At 57.9% G+C, this 21,526-nt stretch overlaps 2 protein-coding genes and 1 long non-coding RNA gene across 3 annotated transcripts; 2 read left to right on the forward strand and 1 right to left on the reverse strand.

Moving 5' to 3' along the window:
- Positions 1 to 9,205: 9,205 nt before the first annotated feature.
- LOC135981847 (heat shock protein 30C-like) lies at positions 9,206 to 10,296 on the reverse strand. The gene has a single exon (XM_065586346.1). It carries the CDS (start codon positions 10,113 to 10,115, stop codon positions 9,456 to 9,458), a length of 660 nt encoding a protein of 219 aa, XP_065442418.1. The 5' UTR covers positions 10,116 to 10,296; the 3' UTR covers positions 9,206 to 9,455.
- Positions 10,297 to 11,933: 1,637 nt separating this feature from the next.
- LOC135981848 (heat shock protein 30C-like) lies at positions 11,934 to 13,010 on the forward strand. The gene has a single exon (XM_065586347.1). It carries the CDS (start codon positions 12,103 to 12,105, stop codon positions 12,760 to 12,762), a length of 660 nt encoding a protein of 219 aa, XP_065442419.1. The 5' UTR covers positions 11,934 to 12,102; the 3' UTR covers positions 12,763 to 13,010.
- Positions 13,011 to 16,098: 3,088 nt separating this feature from the next.
- On the forward strand, positions 16,099 to 21,075 carry LOC135981849 (uncharacterized). Its single transcript, XR_010599044.1, has 3 exons — positions 16,099 to 16,270; positions 17,053 to 17,106; positions 19,172 to 21,075. It is a non-coding gene; the product is annotated as an uncharacterized LOC135981849 (long non-coding RNA).
- Positions 21,076 to 21,526: the final 451 nt, after the last annotated feature.

Genomic DNA, 21,526 nt, shown 5'->3' on the forward strand with positions numbered 1-21,526 from the left:
GACGAGAGGCCACCATGCTCATCGGGGTGTGTCATGAGCAGTTGGGCTTCGGGTTTGGCTTCTGGCATATCCATCAATGGCTGGGCCAAAGGAATCCCCTCGGCTGCTCCCTCATCCTCTTCAGAACTGTCGCTGCTGTAACATTTTCTCCACACAAGTCCTCGGGGTTAAAACAAAGTCCAAAGTTCTCATGGGGGTGGCAAAGAAGTCCATGTTTCCTCTCAGCCTTTCCATGATTTCTAAAACACATCTTCTTGGTAAGAGATGGCCTCCTCTGCCCAGCGCTGGGACTTATGGGGTGATGGTGCTGCATTCTGATTGGCAGAGGGCATTGGGAGGAGTTCTTAAAGGGGTCACACGACCCTCTTCTGGGTGGTTCACCCCATCCCAGAACCTGCCCTATTTTGGTCAAATCTCCTTTCGGAGCAATCCTCTGCAGCCGAAACTCATCGCGATTGGTAGAGGGTGGTGGGAGGAGTTCTTAGAAGGGTCACACGAACCACTTCCGGACTGGTCATCCCACCCCAGAATTCCCCCCAATTGGTCAAATATCCTCTCGGGGTGGTCCCCAGTGGCTGAAACCCCTCCTGATTGGTAGAGAGCAGTGGTAGGAGTTCTTAGAGGGGTCCCATGACACACCTTGCTTCTGGTCATGTGTCCGCCTTGACCCCGGAAGTAATACCCCCATGGGGTGGGACTTCCAATGACCGGTGGGCAGGGCTTATTGGGTTAGGTGTGGGGTTCATGTTTGATTGACAGTAGGGCCCTTATACTACTCACTCCTGCTACCCAAAATTGGAAGAAGAGAGAGGCAACTATAATACTGGGCAGAATTAGCCATTGTCCTACTGCTCAGATGCTGTAAGTGAGAGAAGGATGAGGCCCTGTAAAGTAGCCTGGGTTGATTTTTATTACTCAAAACGTTTTTATTACACATCAGGACATCTAGTCATTCTGATGGACGTGCAGCCTCTGGACAAGCTCAGTGATAAGCATGTACATTATACTGCTTGCTCAGGGGTCATTACTATAGGAACAGTCAAGTACCAGCCCAGATCCTCAAATACACCTGAGCTCTAGACTCTGGGTTGTTCTAAATTATGCCGACTTGTAACAGCCATTGCTGTACTGGAGATTGCTGGAGCACAACGCACACTGTGTGTGTCATCTTCTGTTTCCAGATCACACCCCAGATACTTGGGTGGGAAGCTAGGAGTTGGTGACATACAGCCAGCTACACTGGCAGTACACTATATATGCTAGTTCTCTGTGTGTTAGGGATTTGCACATGCTGGGGAAATCCTAGCTGCCTCTTAGGGCAGCTTTATGGCTACTTTGTCCTGCTCCACTGCAACATAGGGCAGCAAAAAGGTGACTTTACCACTAATCCCACCCCTATTTATGCACCTACATGTGATTGTTAGGAGTCAAAGTTTAGGTATCCAGGTTTGGAAAATTCACTCACCTGGCATAAAGTTGTCTGATGTCAATATCTATTTTAAACACCACAGTGCTGATAGAGATTTAATCAGCACGGCTGCAGGTGGCTATAATGAGTATTTAGGCATCTAACTGCAGATTTTAGTGCTTAACTTTAGCCACCCAAGGCCTTTGTATTTGTATTGCCCAATCCTATGAGTTGCTGAGTGTTCTCAAACTCCCACTGATGTTATTGGGCGATAAGGATGCTCTGCCCTTCAAAGAAGGCACTCAGCAGATATATCTCATCCTCCAAAGTTAGCTACTAGGATCCTCCACCTCATAGAAAAAGGTCACTGAATGGTCAGGTCCCTAGTCTCCATCACCACCTCATTCTCCAGTTTAGTGTCCCCCGGGTTCAGGGCCTGTGGGGATTCACCAGGCAGCAGTTAGCAGAGGAGGGCGAAAGGCAGAGGGAGTCTGGGATGTTATTGCTTATAGCTCTCAATGGGGAGACAATGTTCCTGTAACAGTTGAATATTGGAAGGAAATCAGTAGAGACCCCTGCTGAATTGACACATTCCGCTCATTCAAGAGCGACTATATTAAGTAATATGGGTTCCCCTAATCTTGTAGTGTTTCCTGTGTTGGTGTTTGCTATCTATACCATATCCAGCAGCTTATTCCCGGTCCATGTTATCATATTGGCTGCTGTGTTTAACCCCTTCTGCGCCAGGGTACAAAAGATTCCCATTTCGTCACACCTGCCCCTGTGGTGGAGGATCCCAAAGAGACAACAGAGCCCAAGGACTGGGCCGTTCCCAGTTAAGCCAAGGCAGGCTGGGCATGGGCAAACAGCCTGGCTGGAGACCAAGGGAGGGCGGGAGAACGATGGCTGCAGGGTGCTTCTGGGAGCAGAGACTCCAAATGGGGAGAACACGAGGCTGGAGCTCAAAGGATCAGGAGGTGGCACAGCCCTGGCTCCCACCAAGACAAACTGTCCCATGCTCGCCTGTCTCCTGCTAACCGAAGGGTCCCCAACACCATATTGCAGATGGTTCGTAACTCCCCCCTCTCTGGAAAGGCCGCACAGGGTCACTGCAGGGACTGGCTGATGCCGTAATCCCTGACAGGGAAAACGTCCCTGAACATGAGCTCACTGTGCGCAGCAGGGGGCGCTGGAGCCCAGAGGCCCAGACTTAGAGGGGCTGAGGCTGGTGGCTTGCCCTGCGGAGACAATGTGACCCCTGGGATCGGATGCATTACAGGGGTCACCCCAGGATGCTATGCAAAGGGCCCGGCTCAGCACAGACCGTGTGAATCAGTAACAGCCGGTCCCAGCATATAGTGCAGCACCACAAGCCAAGCACCTGAACCGCACAGGCTGCGACTGCAGGGGCCACATCCCAGGGAGGGGGGCTGCACTGCCGGGTGCCAGGGCTGTAGAGTAGCTGGGCTGGCTGCTCCAGCAGCAATGCTGCCCCAGGCCAGGTCTTGGGCGAGTAGGGAGACCCCTCCCAGCCTGCCCTTCAGCTAGTAACTCCTCCCGCCTGCCACACACCCCACCCCTGCTGTCGGAGGGACCAATGGGGGCGGGGCAGGGCAGCCACACACAGCACTAGAGGAATTGGAAGCCAGCAGGCTCCCCACAGCTCAAACCAGGGGGAAATTCTTTCCCAGCCCCTCCCCCAGTCCAAGGACAGTGTCTGACCCCATCAGCCCCTCCACTCACCAGCCAAGACTTGCCCAGGGATGGCTGAGCCCCAAAGGTGCCAGCGCATTCCTGGGCAAGTATCAGAGCCTCCCATCCCACCAGGAGCTGTGCTGCCTTGGGTCGGGGACCTTGGGCTATGCCAGCGGGCCAGCACTTCCTCTGCCCACGGGTGAGACCACTACACTGCTCCATATCCCCCGGGAACACAATCCCACCAGGAGACACCACACCTGGCCCCACATCCCAGGCATAACCCCCCAGCCGCCCCTCCTCACCATGCTGGTCTGGAGCTGATCCTCCACAAAGAACTTAAGGTTGGGCTGTGAGCCCTGTGTGGAGAGAGATGCAGACAGAGCTTCAGTGCAGCAGGCAGGCTGATGCTGCCATCAAAGCCCATGGGCCCAGCCCTACGGCTGCTCCCCCAACATCTGGGCATAGGAATCTGACCATAGCACCTTCCATCCCAACACGCTTTGCTGAGTGTGCAGTGTGTGCAGGGACCACTGGCCCACCACTGAAATGCAGCCACCTCTGGAGTGAGGTTGGCAGCTGTTCAAGGGGCACATAACAGTGCAGAAGTAGAAAGGACACTGAAGTGGAGGGCAAGTCTCCAGCAATCCTGGGACACTGTGTCGTGGGCAGGCCCCAGCAGGCCACAGTACCCAGACACATCCCAGAAGGCCGCTGGGCTCTAGAGAGGCTTCTGCCAAACCCAGTACCTCATCTGGGAAGAAGGTTCCCATGGGAGATGGGGGAGTCGTGGAGCTGGAACGTGACCTGGATGCTGGATTTAACATTCCCAAGTCAGAGGGGAGGGGCATCCTGCTGGGGCAAGTGGGGGTCCTGGGGAGGACTCTGACTGGGATGCCAGCCAAGGTGCCCTGCACTAGGGAAGTGTCCCAGCGCCCAGGAAATGGTGCTGGTGTGGGGGGTCTCTTCAGGTCCTTGTCCAGTCAGTGGACAACACCAGCCGGGGGAGCTCTCTGAACATGGGTGGCAGGGGTGGAACGATGGGGTTGAGAGGCTGGGAACTCGCTCACTCCAGTGACTGCCAGGCTGCAGAGGACAAACTGCCAGGGGGCCCCACAAGGAACTGGACAGCACCTACCTCCTGCTCGTCCTGAGGCTCAGACTCACTCTGCCCCATGTCTGCTGCTGGCCCCGCTCCCAGGCCCCTCCCAGAAAGGTGCCTGAGAACAAGCAGAGACGTTTGTGCTGTGCCCTTTGGGGGAAGCCAGGGTTGACCGTGCACAGCTCCTATGACCCCCTAGCACCATAGATCTCCTTACTCACCCTCCCAATAGTTTCCCTCCCTCACAGAGGGCCCCATTCCCCCCACCCGACCTCCCCAAGACAGCACCCTCCCAGCCAGCCTGTTACTTCCTGCTGGTTCTTGGCTGGGAGAGCAGGTCACAGGGCAACATGGGGCTGGCCCTTCCCTCCCTGATCCTCACCCTACTGCCCTTGACCTGAACTGCAGACACACCTGGGAAGCAGCTGGTCCTGTGCGGCTCCCCACCAGTGCTAGCCCCACTGCTGGGGGAAGGAGTGTTGCTGCTTGACCATCTGTCAAAGAGAAAGGTCCCAGGCAGAGTCCAGACCCTGCCCACTCACCTCCTGAGCCAGTGGTGTCCCTGCCCCATTCCAGGGCAGATGGGCCCTCTGCACCTGCCCTCCAAGTCACCTCCTTGTCTATCACCAGACACAGGCACCATGACTCAGACCCCAAGCCCCTGCCAGCCAGTGCAGAGTGCGGGGTGTGGAGGAGAGAGTCCCAGTTCACACTGTGAAAGTGGGCAATTTCCAGTTCAGCACAGGGCTGGGCACTGGGGGTCAGGCCTGGCCTGAGACCAAGGGCTGCTTCCCAGCATGGGCAGACTGGTACACATGAGTTAGCCTGGTTCCAATAGCAGCGGGGCCATGGCAGATTGTTGACTCCCACCTGAGGATGTTCCCTGGGGGTGGGCAGGATTGTACTCTGGCGGCCACCCGCACACTGGGGCCACACTGCTACTGTTAGCGCACTAGCTTGAATAAAACTGTGCCTCTGTCCACCTGGCTAGGGAGCAACCTCCTAGCTGCTGTGTAGATAGACCGGGGTGACCAACCTGAGCCTGAGAAGGAGCCAGAATTTACCAATGTGCATCGCCAAAGAGCCACAGTAACACATCAGCAGCCCCCCGTCAGCTCCCCGCACTCGCCAGCAGCACCGCGGATCAGCGCCTAACTCTCCATCCCTGTGCCTCCCACCAGCCGCGAACAGCTGTTTTGTGGTGTGCAGAAGGCTTGGGGGGAGGGGAGGAGGAGGAGCAAGGGCACGGCCGACTCCGGGGAAGGGGCGGGGGCCTTGGGGGAAGGAGTGGAGTGGGGCTGAGGCTTGGGACAGAGCCAGGGGTTGAGCAGTGAGCACCCTGTAGCACGCTGGAAAGTTGGCGCCTGTAGCTCCAGCCCTGGAGTGTTTCTAGTGTAGACATACCTTGATGAGACTCAGGCCTTTTAGAAGTACAATAGAAGGGTTAGAACAGTTCTGGAGAAGGGAAACTTCTCGAGTATTGATGTAACAACAGTCATCTTGGTTATCACCAAGGATCAAACCCAGGACCTTGTAACTGTATGACCCACTACTGTTTGAGCTAAGGGACGAACTCCCATAGCTAGGAGCTGTAGCAGAACGAGACCCGTGGTGGACCAGCCCCTAGAGGACACATAACACACACTGATCAATGAGATAGACAGAGAAAGCTTAAGTGAGTATTAACCAGGTGATGTGTGGACACACACCAGGCTTTTAAGGCCGAATGTATTGCTGACTGATTACAGGCTCAGTTGAAAGTTGTCAGATAGACGGGGCTTAAGGGATCAATGGAGTTAAAGGAAGAAAACACCTGCTGGGTTTCAGTAGATCATCAACTTTGTATTCTGGTAGGAAGAAAGGACGGCCCTTGTGGCTAAAATGCTACACTAGGACTCAAGTGATCAAGCTTCCATTCCCAGCTCTGTCCTAGAGTCCCTGTGTGTGTGACCTTAGGTGTGTCACTTAGGCCAAGGTTTTCAAAATTGCCTTGTGATTTTGGTTGCCTAACCTGAGACCTTAAAGGGGCCTGATGTTCAGAGGGTGAGTGCTCAGCACTTTTGAAAGTCAGGGCCCTTCTAAGAGGTCTCAAATCACGAGAGACTTTAGAAAACCTTAGCCCTGCAGATGTTGACCTGCTGTAATTGTCCTGCCTCTCTTTCTGTTGCTAGATGTTACATTTAAATACCAGACTGAGACCCCACAGATAAAAGAGCAGTTGGAGATGCGTAAAGATGTCTTTCTGCAGGTACATGGAAGGGGTTTATTTGGGCTTTGAGGGTTTTCACACAGAACACACAGAAAACTCTAAGCCTGAGGATTCTCAGCTTATCCAGGGTTTACCACTGACTTCAGTGGGAGCAGAATCAGTCCAACACAAAGTGTTTTTGAAAATTCGACCGTATCATGCTTAGGTGTGTGACGCCCCCACTATACATCAGAGTTCTGCAGTTAAGGCACCAGCCGGAGATCCAGGAAGTCAGATTTCAGAGTAGCAGCCGTATTAGTCTGTATCCCCAAAAAGAACAGGAGTACTTGTGGCACCTTAGAGACTAACAAAGGTATTTGTGCATCAGCTTTCAGAGTTCTGCTCCCATCTCTACCCCAAACTCAGTGTGACTTTGGGCAAATTGCTCAGTCTCTCTGTGCACCGGCCCAGGGCCCCCCAAAGCTCTAATCCGCCTCTGCTTGAGACAAGAGCAAGGCCAGCTGGCTTTCCTCTTGGAAAGAGGACCCTTCGCTCTGGTCTATGCCGTCTGTCCTGGGCTGGGCGAAAAATGAGCATGAGAATTTTTCAAAGTCTCCTTTAAAGGACCCCAAAAAAGGGAGGCAGGGGGAGGCATCCATCATCTCCTAATTTTTTTTTCATTGACCAATTCAAACCATTACCGAGAGCAGGGATCTCTGTCCCCTCTCCCTGGCCTTCCATCCAGGGCAGGTGGAAGGTCCACGGCTCCCCATAGCTGCCTGCACGACTGTTACCCCAACCCAGCTCCAGCTTTTGCCCTGGCCTGGGGCCTCAGGGACCAAAGAGCTGCAGCCGGGCCGTGGAAAGAGCAGACAGCTGTGGGGAGCCGCGGACCCTCCATCTACCCTGGGTGGGGGGCCCGGAGGGCAGGGACACAGGCTGGGGGCTGCTCTTGAGTGCCCCCACCCTGCGCAGGTTGCAGGTCTGCGGCTTCCCACAGTTTCCCAGGATCCCCAGGCCTCTCTTACCCTGGCCGGGCTCCAGCTTCCAGCCTGGTCAGGAGGTGGGGACTCAGCAGAAGAGGAGGGGCAAGGAGCCAGGCCCGTGGCAGAAAACTGGGAAGTCCATGGCCTGTAAGGCCCCCCTGCCCAGTTCTGGCACCTCTAGCTGTATATATTGTACAATGAAATGTAAATATAATATTTACATCCCAGCTGATTTATTTTATAATGATCTGGTAAAAAGGAGAAAGAAAAGCCATTTTTCAGTACTAGGGGGCTGTGACACTTTCGTATTTCTATGTCGCATTGTGTAAGCAAGTTGTTTTTAAGGGAGGTGACACCTGGGGGTAGCAAGACAAATCAGTCTCCTGAAAAGGGGCCAGTGGTCTGGAAAGGTTCAGAGGCACCGTCCTGGCACACACACGGCATTCTGCTGCCACAGCCTCCTAGCGAAGTCCCTGTGTGCCTGGGAGCGAAGGAAAGCGCTGGGTTTCCCCATGGGGCCGCGAGCTGTGCAGCTGGCCCTGCCAAACAGGCCTCTTCCCATAGGATTCACTGATGAGCGATAAGGCCACGCTTTGGCTCCCCCTCGACTGTCCTGTGCACTGAGCTTTGCAGAAGTTGATTTTATAGTTTACTCCCATCACAATTATTCCTCTGTGCCCCCCAGGACCCTCCCCGGTGTGCACCTGGCAAATTACAGGATGGGGTGCTAGAAACAGAGTGCTGCTAGTTGGTTCCTAGTCCCCTCCCTGACCAAGTGCCCACCCCTTTAGTCAGTGGCTCTCAAAGTGTGGGGTGCACCCCCCCAGGGGAGCACAGAGGAATGTTTTGGGGGAGCACATGGCATGGCTGGAGCCAGCCTGCAGGGCAGGGCAGGGCAGGGAGGGAGTGCCACACTTCCATCCCTGCTCTGTCCCCAGACCAGCTTTGCCCCTAACCGCAGCTCCACACCCCACTGCCTGCCCCAGCCCAGCTCTGTTCTCATTCCCGCTCTGCCCCCAGACCAGCTCCAACCCCACCTCCCCCTTCAGCCCAAGCTTCACTGATGAGGAAGCCTGGGCTGTGCAGTAATGGGGGTGGGGAGGGGGGGCGTGGACAGATTAAATTTCTGGTAAGTGGGGGGAGCGACTGGAAAACTTTGAGCACCATTGACCTGACTGACACTCTCAGAACAGTGACCTGACTTTAGTCACAACTTTCTCATTATCTCAAAACCAGGACCCTACACTCAGCATATCTGAACCTCCACCAGGGTCATGTTCCCCACTGATTTAAAGAGAAAAAGGGTTTCTATGGAGGAGGCTGAGCACTGACTTGGTCTATTTCCACAGTTAGACAAAATAGTGACTCAAAGACACTGACAGGCAGTCAACACACTGTGTATTTCCGCTCTATTTCAGTTGACATCCCAGAGGGTTCTATGATCTAAGGTAACAATGGAGAGGTAGGTTTGAAAACTCTAAACACACGTAAAGAGGGGCTTTCGAGTCTAAAGAGGCAGAGAAGCGCCTCCAAGTACCTTTCAGGATCGTGGACCAGGTGTTGGGATCCCAGCCCCCTTCCTGACACCCTCCTTCAGAACAGTGACCGGGTTTTTGTCACAATTGTTCTTCTAATACCTCAGACTGGACCCTACAACCCACAGCTCTGAACGCTCAGCAGGGTCCTGGTCCGCCCCTTCACATGAAAGCGATCGCTATAAACAGGGAGGGGAACGGCCCTGGCAGAAATGAGGGGTGGGGTCTCTCTCTACAGGTTAAACATCAAATAGAGAATTAAAGGAACTAGAGCTCACCACCACACAAAAGTTTATACTTAAAATAAAATCCTTTAATTTGTAGTTCAGGAGAGGGATAAAAATTGTACAAACCCCCAAACCCTAATACAAAGCATCGCACAGTCCCTGCTCCTCCAGGGAGACACTTAGAGCACAGAACAGCTCCTGGCAGCCCAGGAATGGGCTCCCGAACATTCGCACCCAGACCAATGGCTGCGCTAGCTGGACTGAGGGCAATCGATGGAACAGAGTCCCAGGGTTACTGGAGTCGGTGGCTGGTTTCAGGAATCTCTGGGGCTGGTCCCCTCGCTCTCTTCTCCTGTCTCCATCTTCTCGCTGCTCCCCGGCTCCTTTCCCTCCGTGGCCAGGTTTCCTTCTCCTGCCTTCACTCCCTGGCAGATGGTGATGGGAACGGCTCTCCCTTCTGCAGCTGGCAGGGCCAGATGTGGCACCTCGATGCAGAGCTGCCCATCCTGGGACAGGGAGCAGAGCACGGCCTCCACGTTCACGTCTTCCGGCAGGAGAGTTTCTCTGCGGATCTCTCTGTATTCGTGGGAGCAGACTCCAGCCTCCGACGCCGTTTTCTTCTCCTGCTTCCCCGTCACCGTCAGCTTCCTCCCGTCCACTCTCACCATCAGCTCAGCTGGGGAGAAGCCGCTCACGTCCATGGAGAGCTGGAACTTGTCCTTCCCCTGCCCCTGGGAGCCGGGCTCCTTCCCAGCCCCCTCCGCCAGGGACCGGCTGCTCGGCCTCTGTCTCCTCCCCTCGCCCTCCCCGCAGAGAAGGGGAGAAGCCAGAAGGAGGGAGTGTCTCAGTCGCTCCATCTCCTCCAGGTGCGTCTGCATGTCCCCCACCAGCTGGGCCAAGAGGCTGTGGGGCCCCGGTCCCAGGAGCCTGGGCACTGGGGCGCTGCTGCCAAGCCACACTCGGAGCGGGAGCATCCTGCCCCCCCGGGGCCTGGAGCCGCTGGGCCGAGTTCAGCTGCTGAGACGCTGCTGCTGGAGCCGCCTCTGCCTGACTCCCTGCCCGGCTGCTGCTCACTGGCTGCGGCAGCCCCCGCGCCGCCTTTTATAGCCTGCTCGGGCCGCGCCGGGCCCTTCGGGAACCTTCCCGCTGCTGGGGGGGCGGGGCCTGGCGCTGAACGGGAGGGGCGGGGCTGGGGGCGTGGCCTGGCTCTGCTCGGGAGGGGCGGGGCTGGGGCGGGGCCTGGCTCTGCTCGGCTGCGGGGGCCCAGCAGCTTCCAGCAGCCGCTGGCGGGCGGAGCTCCCGGATGGACTTTGCTGGATCCTTCCCGATCCCGCTGTGTTGGGGGGCGGGGGGGGGGGGCGGGTCTCATGCCGGGGGCACGGGCTGGAGCTGGGGGGAGGCGGGTTCAGCGGCGGGCACAGGCTGGAGCGGAGGGGAGGCGGGTTCAGCGGCGGGGCACAGGCTGGAGCCCGGCTCTGCCCGGGGGGTTCGGAGCCCGGTAGCACAGACACCCGCTCCCGGACCAGCGCCGGGCAGAAACCTCCCCCCCCCCCCGAACGGGATATTCCCCCCCCCGTTAGAGCCCCGCCCTTGAGGAACCAGATTCACATTTGGAATAAAGTGCCCCCCCCCTTCCAGCCCCTGCCCCCAGCGGGGGTCGGGATCTGCCGTTTGTGGGGCTGCCAAACTTGGAGGGTTTCTCGGGTGCCCTGAAGCTCCAGCCTCGTGTTTGTGAATGGACGCGGGGGGGGGGGAGCTCGGACAGGATGGTCTCCCTGCTGCTCAGCCCCCCCCCCCCCAGCTCCTCCCTCAGACAGAGCCTAGGAGGAGCCGCTGGGAGCTCGGGGGGCAGAGACAGCTGCAGGGTGTGACCCCCCCGGACCGGACACGAGTCTCTGTTACTGTTTATTACACGTGCGCTGTGGGGGGTGTTCGCCCGTCTCCCGTGTCTGCTCCGCACATGGACTGTCCAACCCGCCCCCCGCCCAGACCCCGCCCGGGGACTGTCTCCCCGGCTCCAGCCCGTACCCCCGGCCTGAACCCCCCCCCGGCTCCAGCCCGTGCCCCCGGCCCTGAACCCCCCCCCCCCGGCTCCAGCCCGTACCCCCGGCCCTGAACCCCCCCCCGGCTCCAGCCCATACCCCCGGCCCTGAACCCCCCCCCCGGCTCCAGCCCGTGCCCCCGGCCCTGAACCCCCCCCCGGCTCCAGCCCTAGCCCGTGCCCCCGGCCCTGAACCCCCCCCCGGCTCCAGCCCTAGCCCGTACCCCCGGCCTGAACCCCCCCCCCGGCTCCAGCCCGTACCCCCGGCCCTGAAACCCCCCCCCGGCTCCAGCCCATACCCCCGGCCCTGAACCCCCCCCCCGGCTCCAGCCCGTGCCCCCGGCCTGACCCCCCCCCCGGCTCCAGCCCGTACCCCCGGCGTGAACCCCCCCCCCCCGGCTCCAGCCCGTGCCCTCGGCATGAGACCCGCCCCCCGCCCCCAACACAGCGGGATCGGGAAGGATCCAGCAAAGCCCGGCCCGGGAGCTCCGCCCCCTAGCGGCTGCTGGAAGCTGCTGGGCCCCCCCAGCCCCGCCCCTCCCGAGCAGCGCCAGGCCCCGCCCCCAGCCCCGCCCCGGCCGAGCAGCGCCAGGCCCCGCCCCAGCCCCGCCCCCTCCCGAGCAGAGCCAGGCCCCGCCCCCAGCCCCGCCCCTCCCGAGCAGCGCCAGGCCCCGCCCCAGCCCCGCCCCTCCCGAGCAGAGCCAGGCCCCGCCCCTCCCGAGCAGCTCCAGGCCCCGCCCCCCAGCAGCGGGAAGGTTCCCGAAGGGCCCGGCGCGGCCCGAGCAGGCTATAAAAGGCGGCGCGGGGGCTGCCGCAGCCAGTGAGCAGCAGCCGGGCAGGGAGTCAGGCAGAGGCGGCTCCAGCAGCAGCGTCTCAACAGCTGAACTCGGCCCAGCGGCTCCAGGCCCCGGGGGGGCAGGATGCTCCCACTCCGAGTGTGGCTTGGCAGCAGCGCCCCAGTGCCCAGGCTCCTGGGACCGGGGCCCCACAGCCTCTTGGCCCAGCTGGTGGGGGACGTGCAGACGCACCTGGAGGAGATGGAGCGACTGAGACACTCCCTCCTTCTGGCTTCTCCCCTTCTCTGCGGGGAGGGCCAGGGGAGGAGGCCGAGGCCGAGCAGCCGGTCCCTGGCGGAGGGGGCTGGGAAGGAGCCCGGCTCCCAGGGGCAGGGGAAGGACAAGTTCCAGCTCTCCATGGACGTGAGCGGCTTCTCCCCAGCTGAGCTGATGGTGAGAGTGGACGGGAGGAAGCTGACGGTGACGGGGAAGCAGGAGAAGAAAACGGCGTCGGAGGCTGGAGTCTGCTCCCACGAATACAGGGAGATCCGCAGAGAAACTCTCCTGCCGGAAGACGTGAACGTGGAGGCCGTGCTCTGCTCCCTGTCCCAGGATGGGCAGCTCTGCATCGAGGCGCCACATCTGGCCCTGCCAGCTGCAGAAGGGAGAGCCGTTCCCATCACCGTCTGCCAGGGCGTGAAGGCAGGAGAAGGAAACCTGGCCATGGAGGGAAAGGAGCCGGGGAGCAGCGAGAAGATGGAGACAGGAGGAGAGAGCGAGGGGACCAGCCCCAGAGATTCCTGAAACCAGCCACCAACTCCAGTAACGCTAGGACTCTGTTCCATCGATTCCACTCAGCCCACCTAGCGAAGCCACTGGTCTGGGTGCGAATGTTGGGAGCCCATTGCTGGGCTGCCAGGAGCTGTTCTGTGCTCTAAGTGTCTCCCTGGAGGAGCAGGGACTGTGCGATGCTTTGTATTAGGGTTTGGGGGTTTGTACAATTTTATCCCTCTCCTGAATTACAAATTAAAGGATTTTATTTTAAGTACAAACTTGTGTCGTGGTGAGCTCTAGTTCCTTTAATTCTCTATTTGATGTTTAACCTGTAGAGAGAGACCCCACCCCTCGTTTCTGCCAGGGCTGTTCCCCTCCCTGTTTATAGCGATCGCTTTCATGTGAAGGGGCGGACCAGGACCCTGCTGAGAGTTCAGAGCTGTGGGTTGTAGGGTCCACTCTGAAGTCTTAGAAAATCAGTTGTGACAAAAGCCAGTCACTGTTCTGAAGGAGGGTGTCAGGAACTGAAGGAGGCTGCAGCTCTTTGGTCCCTGAGGCCCCAGGCCAGGGCAAAAGCTGGAGCTGGGTTGGGGTAACAGTCGTGCAGGCAGCTATGGGGAGCCGTGGACCTTCCACCTGCCCTGGATGGGAAGCCAGGGCGTGGGGACAGAGATCCCTGCTCTCGGTAATGGTTTGAATTGGTCAATGAAAAAAAAAATTAGGAGATGACGGATGCCTCCCCCTGCCTCCCTTTTTTGGGGTCCTTTAAAGGAGACTTTGAAAAATTCTCATGCTCATTTTTCGCCCAGCCCAGGACAGACGGCATAGACCAGAGCGAAGGGTTTTCTTTCCGAGCGGAAAGCCAGCCGGCCTTGCTCTTGTCTCAAGCAGAAGCGGATTAGAGCTTTGGGGGGCCCTGAGCCGGTGCACAGAGAGACTGAGCAATTTGCCCAAAGTCACACTGAGTTTGGGGTAGAGATGGGAGCTGAACTCTGAAAGCTGATGCACAAATACCTTTGTTAGTCTCTAAGGTGCCACAAGTACTCCTGTTCTTTTTGGGGATACAGACTAATACGGCTGCTACTCTGAAATCTGACTTCCGGGATCTCCGGCTGGTGCCTTAACTGCAGAACTCTGATGTACAGTGGGGGCGTCACACACCTAAGCATGATACGGTCGAATTTTCAAAAGCACTTTGTGTTGGACTGATTCTGCTCCCACTGACATCCGTGGTAAACCCTGGATAAGCTGAGAATCCTCAGGCTTAGAGTTTTCTGTGTGCTCTGTGTGAAAACCCTCAAAGCCCAAATAAACCCCTTCCATGTACCTGCAGAAAGACATCTTTGCATCTCCAACTGCTCATTTATCTGTGGGGTCTCAGTCTGGTATTTAAATGTAACATCTAGCAACAGAAAGAGAGGCAGGACAATTACAGCAGGTCAACACCTGCAGGGCTAAGGTTTTCTAAAGTGTCTCGTGATTTGAGACCTCTTAAAAGGGCCCTGACTTTCAAAAGTGCTGAGCACTCACCCTCTGAACATCAGGCCCCTTTAAGGTCTCAGGTTAGGCAACCAAAATCACAAGGCAATTTTGAAAACCTTGGCCTAAGTGACACACCTAAGGTCACACACACAGCGACTCTAGGACAGAGCTGGGAATGGAAGCTTGATCACTGGAGTCCTAGCCTAGCATTTTAGCCACAAGGGCCGTCCTTTCTTCCTACCAGAATACAAAGTTGATGATCTACTGAAACCCAGCAGGTGTTTTCTTCCTTTAACTCCATTGATCCCTTAAGCCCCGTCTATCTGACAACTTTCAACTGAGCCTGTAATCAGTCAGCAATACATTCGGCCCTAAAAGCCTGGTGTGTGTCCACACATCACCTGGTTAATACTCACTTAAGCTTTCTCTGTGTATCTCATTGATCAGTGTGTGTTATGTGTCCTCTAGGGGCTGGTCCACCACGGGTCTCATTCTGCTACAGCTCCTAGCTATGGGAGTTCGTCCCGTAGCTCAAACAGTAGTGGGTCATACAGTTACAAGGTCCTGGGTTTGATCCTTGGTGATAACCAAGATGACTGTTGTTACATCAATACTCGAGAAGTTTCCCTTCTCCAGAACTGTTCTAACCCTTCTATTGTACTTCTAAAAGGCCTGAGTCTCATCAAGGTATGTCTACACTAGAAACACTCCAGGGCTGGAGCTACAGGCGCCAACTTTCCAGCGTGCTACAGGGTGCTCACTGCTCAACCCCTGGCTCTGTCCCAGGCCTCAGCCCCACTCCACTCCTTCCCCCAAGGCCCCCGCCCCTTCCCCGGAGTCTGCCGTGCCCTTGCTCCTCCTCCTCCCCTCCCCCCAAGCCTTCTGCACACCACAAAACAGCTGATCGCGGCTGGTGGGAGGCACAGGGGTGGAGAGTTAGGCGCTGATCCGCGGTGCTGCTGGCGGGTGGGGGGAGCTGACGGGGGGCTGCTGATGTGTTACTGTGGCTCTTTGGCAATGCACATTGGTAAATTCTGGCTCCTTCTCAGGCTCAGGTTGGTCACCCCGGTCTATCTACACAGCAGCTAGGAGGTTGCTCCCTAGCCAGGTGGACAGAGGCACAGTTTTATTCAAGCTAGTGCGCTAACCGTAGCAGTGTGGCCCCAGTGTGCGGGTGGCCGCCAGAGTACAATCCTGCCCACCCCCAGGGAACATCCTCAGGTGGGAGTCAACAATCTGCCATGGCCCCGCTGCTATTGGAACCAGGCTAACTCATGGGTACCAGTCTGCCCATGCTGGGAAGCAGCCCTTGGTCTCAGGCCAGGCCTGACCCCCAGTGCCCAGCCCTGTCCTGAACTGGAAATTGCCCACTTCCACAGTGTGAACTGGGACTCTCTCCTCCACACCCCGCACTCTGCACTGGCTGGCAGGGGCTTGGGGTCTGAGTCATGGTGCCTGTGTCTGGTGATAGACAAGGAGGTGACTTGGAGGGCAGGTGCAGAGGGCCCGTCTGCCCTGGAATGGGGCAGGGACACCACTGGCTCAGGAGGTGAGTGGGCAGGGTCTGGACTCTGCCTGGGACCTTTCTCCTTTGACAGATGGTCAAGCAGCAACACTCCTTCCCCCAGCAGTGGGGCTAGCACTGGTGGGGCGCCCCACAGGACCAGCTGCTTCCCAGGTGTGTCTGCAGTTCAGGTCAAGGGCAGTGGGATGAGGATCAGGGAGGGAAGGGCCAGCCCCATGTTGCCCCGTGACCTGCTCTCCCAGCCAGGAACCAGCAGGAAGTAACAGGCTGGCTGGGAGGGTGCTGTCTTGGGGAGGTGCGGTGGGGGGAATGGGGCCCTCTGTGAGGGAGGGAAACTATTGGGAGAGTGAGTAAGGAGATCTGTGGTGCTAGGGGGTCATGGGAGCTGTGCACGGTCAACCCTGGCTTCCCCCAAAGGGCACAGCACAAACGTCTCTGCTTGTTCTCAGGCACCTTTCTGGGAGGGGCCTGGGACCGGGGCCAGCAGCAGACATGGGGCAGAGTGAGTCTGAGCCTCAGGACGAGCAGGAGGTAGGTGCTGTCCAGTTCCTTGCTGGGGCCCCTGGCAGTTTGTCCTCTGCAGCCTGGCAGTCACTGGAGTGAGCGAGTTCCCAGCCTCTCAACCCCATTGTTCCACCCCTGCCACCCATGTTCAGAGAGCTCCCCCGGCTGGTGTTGTCCACTGACTGGACAAGCACCTGAAGAGACCCTCCCCACCAGCACCATTTCCTGGGCGCTGGGGACACTTCCCTAGTGCAGGGCACCTTGGCTGCCATCCCAGTCAGAGTCCTCCCCAGGACCCCCACTTGCCCCAGCAGGATGCCCCTCCCCTCTGACTTGGGAATGTTAAATCCAGCATCCAGGTCACGTTCCAGCTCCACGACTCCCCCATCTCCCATAGGAACCTTCTTCCCAGATGTGGTACTGGGGTTTGGCAGAAGCCTCTCCAGAGCCCAGCGGCCTTCTGGGATGTGTCTGGGTAGGTGTGGCCTCCTGGGGCCTGCCCAGGACACAGTGTCCCAGGATTGCTGGAGACTTGCCCTCCACTTCAATGTCCTTTCTACTTCTGCACTGTTATGTGCCCCTTGAACAGCTGCCAGCCTCACTCCAGAGGTGGCTGCATTTCAGTGGTGGGCCAGTGGTCCCTGCACACACTGCACACTCAGCAAAGCGTGTTGGGATGGAAGGTGCTGTGGTCAGATCCTTATGCCCAGATGTTGGGGGAGCAGCCGTAGGGCTGGGCCCATGGGCTTTGATGGCAGCATCAGCCTGCCTGCTGCACTGAAGCTCTGTCTGCATCTCTCTCCACACAGGGCTCACAGCCCAACCTTAAGTTCTTTGTGGAGGATCAGCTCCAGACCAGCATGGTGAGGAGGGGCGGCTGGGGGGTTATGCCTGGGATGTGGGGCCAGGTGTGGTGTCTCCTGGTGGGATTGTGTTCCCGGGGGATATGGAGCAGTGTAGTGGTCTCACCCGTGGGCAGTGGAAGTGCTGGCCCGCTGGCATAGCCCACGGTCCCCGACCCAAGGCAGCACAGCTCCTGGTGGGATGAGAGGCTCTGATACTTGCCCAGGAATGCGCTGGCACCTTTGGGGCTCAGCCATCCCTGGGCAAGTCTTGGCTGGTGAGTGGAGGGGCTGATGGGGTCAGACACTGTCCTTGGACTGGGGGAGGGGCTGGGAAAGAATTTCCCCCTGGTTTGAGCTGTGGGGAGCCTGCTGGCTTCCAGTTCCTCTAGGGCTGTGTGTGGCTGCCCTGCCCCGCCCCCATTGGTCCCTCCGACAGCAGGGGTGGGGTGTGTGGCAGGCGGGAGGAGTTACTAGCTGGAGGGCAGGCTGGGAGGGGTTCTCCCTACTCGCCCAAGACCTGGCCTGGGGCAGCATTGCTGCTGGAGCAGCCAGCCCAGCTACTCTACAGCCCGGCACCCGGCAGTGCAGCCCCCCTCCCTGGGATGTGGCCCGTGCAGTCGCAGCCTGTGCAGGTCAGGTGCTTGGCTTGTGGTGCTGCACTATATGCTGGGACCGGCTGTTACTGATTCACACGGTCTGTGCTGAGCCGTGCCCTTTGCATAGCATCCTGGGGTGACCCCTGTAATGCATCAGATCCCAGGGGTCACATTGTCTCCGCAGGGCAAGCCACCAGCCTCAGCCCCTCTAAGTCTGGGCCTCTGGGCTCCAGCGTCCCCTGCTGCTCACCGTGAGCTCATGTTCGGGGACGTTTTCCCTGTCAGGGATTACTGCATCAGCCAGTCCCTGCAGTGACCCTGTGCGGCCTTTCCAGAGAGGGGGGAGTTACGAACCATCTGCAATATGGTGTTGGGGACCCTTCGGTTAGCACGAGACAGGCGAGCATGGGACAGTTTGTCTTGGGGGGAGCCAGGGCTGTGCCACCTCCTGATCCTTTGAACTCCAGCCTCGTGTTCTCCCCATTTGGAGTCTCTGCTCCCAGAAGCACCCTGCAGCCATCTGTTCTCCCGCCCTCCCTTGGTCTCCAGCCAGGCTGTTTGCCCATGCCCAGCCTGCCTTGGCTTAACTGGGAACGGCCCAGTCCTTGGGCTCTGTTGTCTCTTTGGGATCCTCCACCACAGGGGCAGGTGCGACGAAATGGGAATTTTTTGTAATATTTTTGAGTCCTGCCTGCCTCAGTTTCCCCTATATTTTGCATGGCTACCCAGTGGTGGGAAAGGATTGTTTGCTTTCAGGGCAGACTGAGAGACATGGGGGTGGGGGGTGTCCTCACTGTCTGAGCGGACTGAAGTGGTCATTAGAAAGGACTGGCTGAGGCTGACCCATATCAATGGAAAACCCCGGTCACCAGCACATTGACAACTGGCAACCAACGCCCCACCGCCTCTCAGCCGGGATCTGAGCAGAGACCCTGGCTCGAGACCAAAGGACTGGGGGGTGGGAGCTGGGGGGAAAGAGCTCTTCTGGGAGAGGCTGGGAGCTCTCACTGCTTGGCCTAAGGAAGGGCGTCAGAGACAGCTGGCAGGGCATTGCTCTGGGCTGACGGGACCTGCCTGTGCTTTAACGCTTATGGTGACCTGAGCTCTTCCCACGCCGGCTTCCAGCTGCCTAATAAACCCGCCGGTGTGAGTGTCTCCGGTGCATTGGTCCCTGCGGAGTGGACTCTACCAGGAATCCCCCATTCCCTCCCCCCGGGTGCTGGGACTCAGGCCTAGGAAACATTCAAACCCTGCACAGCCGGAATGGGGAGGGGTTGGTTTCCATGGAGCTGGGGGAATTTATGCTGGGCTGTGGCTCTGCCGAGGTTAGTGGGGTGCTCCAGAGAGTTCAGGCTCAGCCGGAGCTGTAGGCTGTCCCCCAGGTCTCCTGGCTGCCTGTCTGTGGGTGCGCACCTTGGGGGCAGGCCTGCCCCTCACCCTGGTGCTGGGGCTGACATTCCTCTCTCTCCTCCGCCCCACCCCTCAAGAGGACGTCAGCCTTCACTTCGTGCTGTGGGGCTGCCTACACGTCTACCAGCGCCTGATCGACAAGGCGGAGGATGTGTGCCTCTTCCTGACACAGCTCGGCGAGATGGTGGGCCAGCTGGCTGTGCTGACCGGGGAGCCCCTCATCTTCACCATCAAAGCCAACCGTGACTGCACCTTCCTCAAGATCTCCACGTCGGACTTCTACGAGTTGGTGTCCCCCTTCCCCTCCACATCCTGTGGGCAGGGTCTGCCCACTTCCCACCCCACTTCCATCTAGACTGGTGACCTGGGTCAGATTGGGGCCAGTGCTCCCTAGAGGGGAAAGGCACCGTGTCCCATTCCCCACCCCCATAAACCAGCCAGTCCCCTGCCCTGGGCTGGATTGGAGCTGCCTCCCCCTAGAGGGGAAAGGCCCCGTGTCCCATTCCCCACCCCCATAAACCAGCCAGTCCCCTGCCCTGGGCTGGATTGGAGCTGCCTCCCCCTAGAGGGGAAAGGCCCCATGTCCCAGTCCTCCAATGGTGCACCTGTTGCATGGGCCTGGATTCTCCTGCCCTGGGCTGTGATCTGTCCTGGTGCCCTGTTTTCTTGGCTGGCTCTGTTCCAGAGGAGGTGGGTGACTCAGGGATGGGGCGGCTGCAGTCAGCAGCGCACTGGCAGCAACGGGGCCACCTGTGCACTGACGAGCTACCCGCTCTCTCCCCAGGATCGTGCGGGAACAGCCCAGCGTGGTGCTGAGTGTTGCCCATACTGTGGCCGCCCGCATGTCCCCATTCATGCACCAGATGGACTTTGTCATTGACTGGATGGCAGGGGAGGCCAAACAGGCCTTGTACAGGAGAGTGAGGCCTGTGCTGGGGGGAGGAGGGGGTGCTGGGAAATCCTGGCTGGGGAACCCCAGTTTCTCCGCCTAGCCCAGGGAACAGCTGGGACCAACAGTCCCTGCTGTGTTTAACCCCTTCTGAACCAGGGTAACGGGCACCCCTGTTACTCTCAGCCTCGTCTATGCCCTTCCTGCAGCAAAAATGACTGAGGCATCCCAGCGCTCTGGGCGGGCGCTGTCTAGGCCAGCAGCCGTGCTGTTTCCAGAGGGGCCAGGCGAGACCTGACCAGCTGCCTCTGACCCCTCCATGGGACTCAGGTTTTCACCTGAACTGACCTCACTTCAATCCCTTCCTGGCTGCAGATGTTGGATTGAGAGCAGCCCGGGTGCTCTGGGGATGGGGGCGTCCCAGCCCAGGGCGGGTGCCAGCTGGGGCTGTCAGACTCGCCACTCATTGCATGTGCTCTCCCAGCCCAGGCGGTAGGGGGCGTTCTCCCTGGGGCAAACACCAGCTCAGCATTCAGACTCACCGCTCACTGCATGCACTCTCCCAGCCAATGTGGTAGGGGACGCTCTAGTTCTAGGGCTGGAGGAACCCAGCCCTGGGGGACCTAGGTCCTGCAGGATAGCTCCATTGGGAGGGGACTTGTAGAAAGAAGGAGTAGAGCTCCATATGAACACACAAGTGACACAAGCAGCACATTGATAGAATTACAGACCCCCTCCCCCAGAAGAGTAATCCTAATCAATGAGCCTACCCAAAGTGACGGGCACATCTGGTAACAGCATGAAAAAGCCTTTTTCCTTCCTCAGGAAAGTTGGATCCCAGGCATGTTGGTTAATGATGATGCTGGGAGATTGCTTTAGGTGAAAAACTGCTGTAATAATTGATTTTAGCCTGTTAATGTAAAATTTAGACTCTAAGAAGCATGTTATGATTTTCATTTTATATGTAACCAGTTCTGTTTCCATTATCCTGACTCAGTACCTCTTAAATCTAAATCTTTGATAATAAAATTAGGATTATTCCACTATACATATATCTCATTGCTGCGAGGTTATAAACAATCTGATCTTGAGCTGTACCAATCAAGCTGTTTGGATTCTGTTCCCTGGTAATTTCTGAGAGTGTCCTGTCACAGTAACCCGATGCTACTGGGGGACACTTTCAGAGGGGCTTGTGGGCTGCGGTGCAACTACTGTTACCGTGCAAGGCAGAGCAAGGGGCGGCAGAGCCCTGTGGAGATTGGTAGGATGGCTAACAGACCGCTGATGTTATGCTTGACTAGATATCAGCTCCCTGAGAAAATCTTCCTCTCGCCAGATGGGTAACAAGGTGACTCAGAGCCTGGGCACCCCAAGAAAGCTGCACACATATCCCTGTAACCTGCTTCCCCTCCTCCAGGGGCCTCTGTATCTTAGCCAGACCTCAAATATGTTCAAACCGTGTTCAGATATGTTAAGGACTGTTACAAAGGGGACCCTGATCAACTGTTCTCCGTGTGCCCTGGAAGTAGGAGAAGTAGGAATC

This window comes from Chrysemys picta, chromosome 2, assembly GCF_011386835.1.
Source record: "Chrysemys picta bellii isolate R12L10 chromosome 2, ASM1138683v2, whole genome shotgun sequence".
Classification (NCBI taxonomy): domain Eukaryota; kingdom Metazoa; phylum Chordata; order Testudines; family Emydidae; genus Chrysemys; species Chrysemys picta.

Coding starts and splice junctions, on each gene's coding strand:
- LOC135981847 (XM_065586346.1), bottom strand. CDS start 10,115: ATGCTCCCGCTCCGAGTGTGGCTTGGCAGCAGCGCCCCAGTGCCCAGG.
- LOC135981848 (XM_065586347.1), top strand. CDS start 12,103: ATGCTCCCACTCCGAGTGTGGCTTGGCAGCAGCGCCCCAGTGCCCAGG.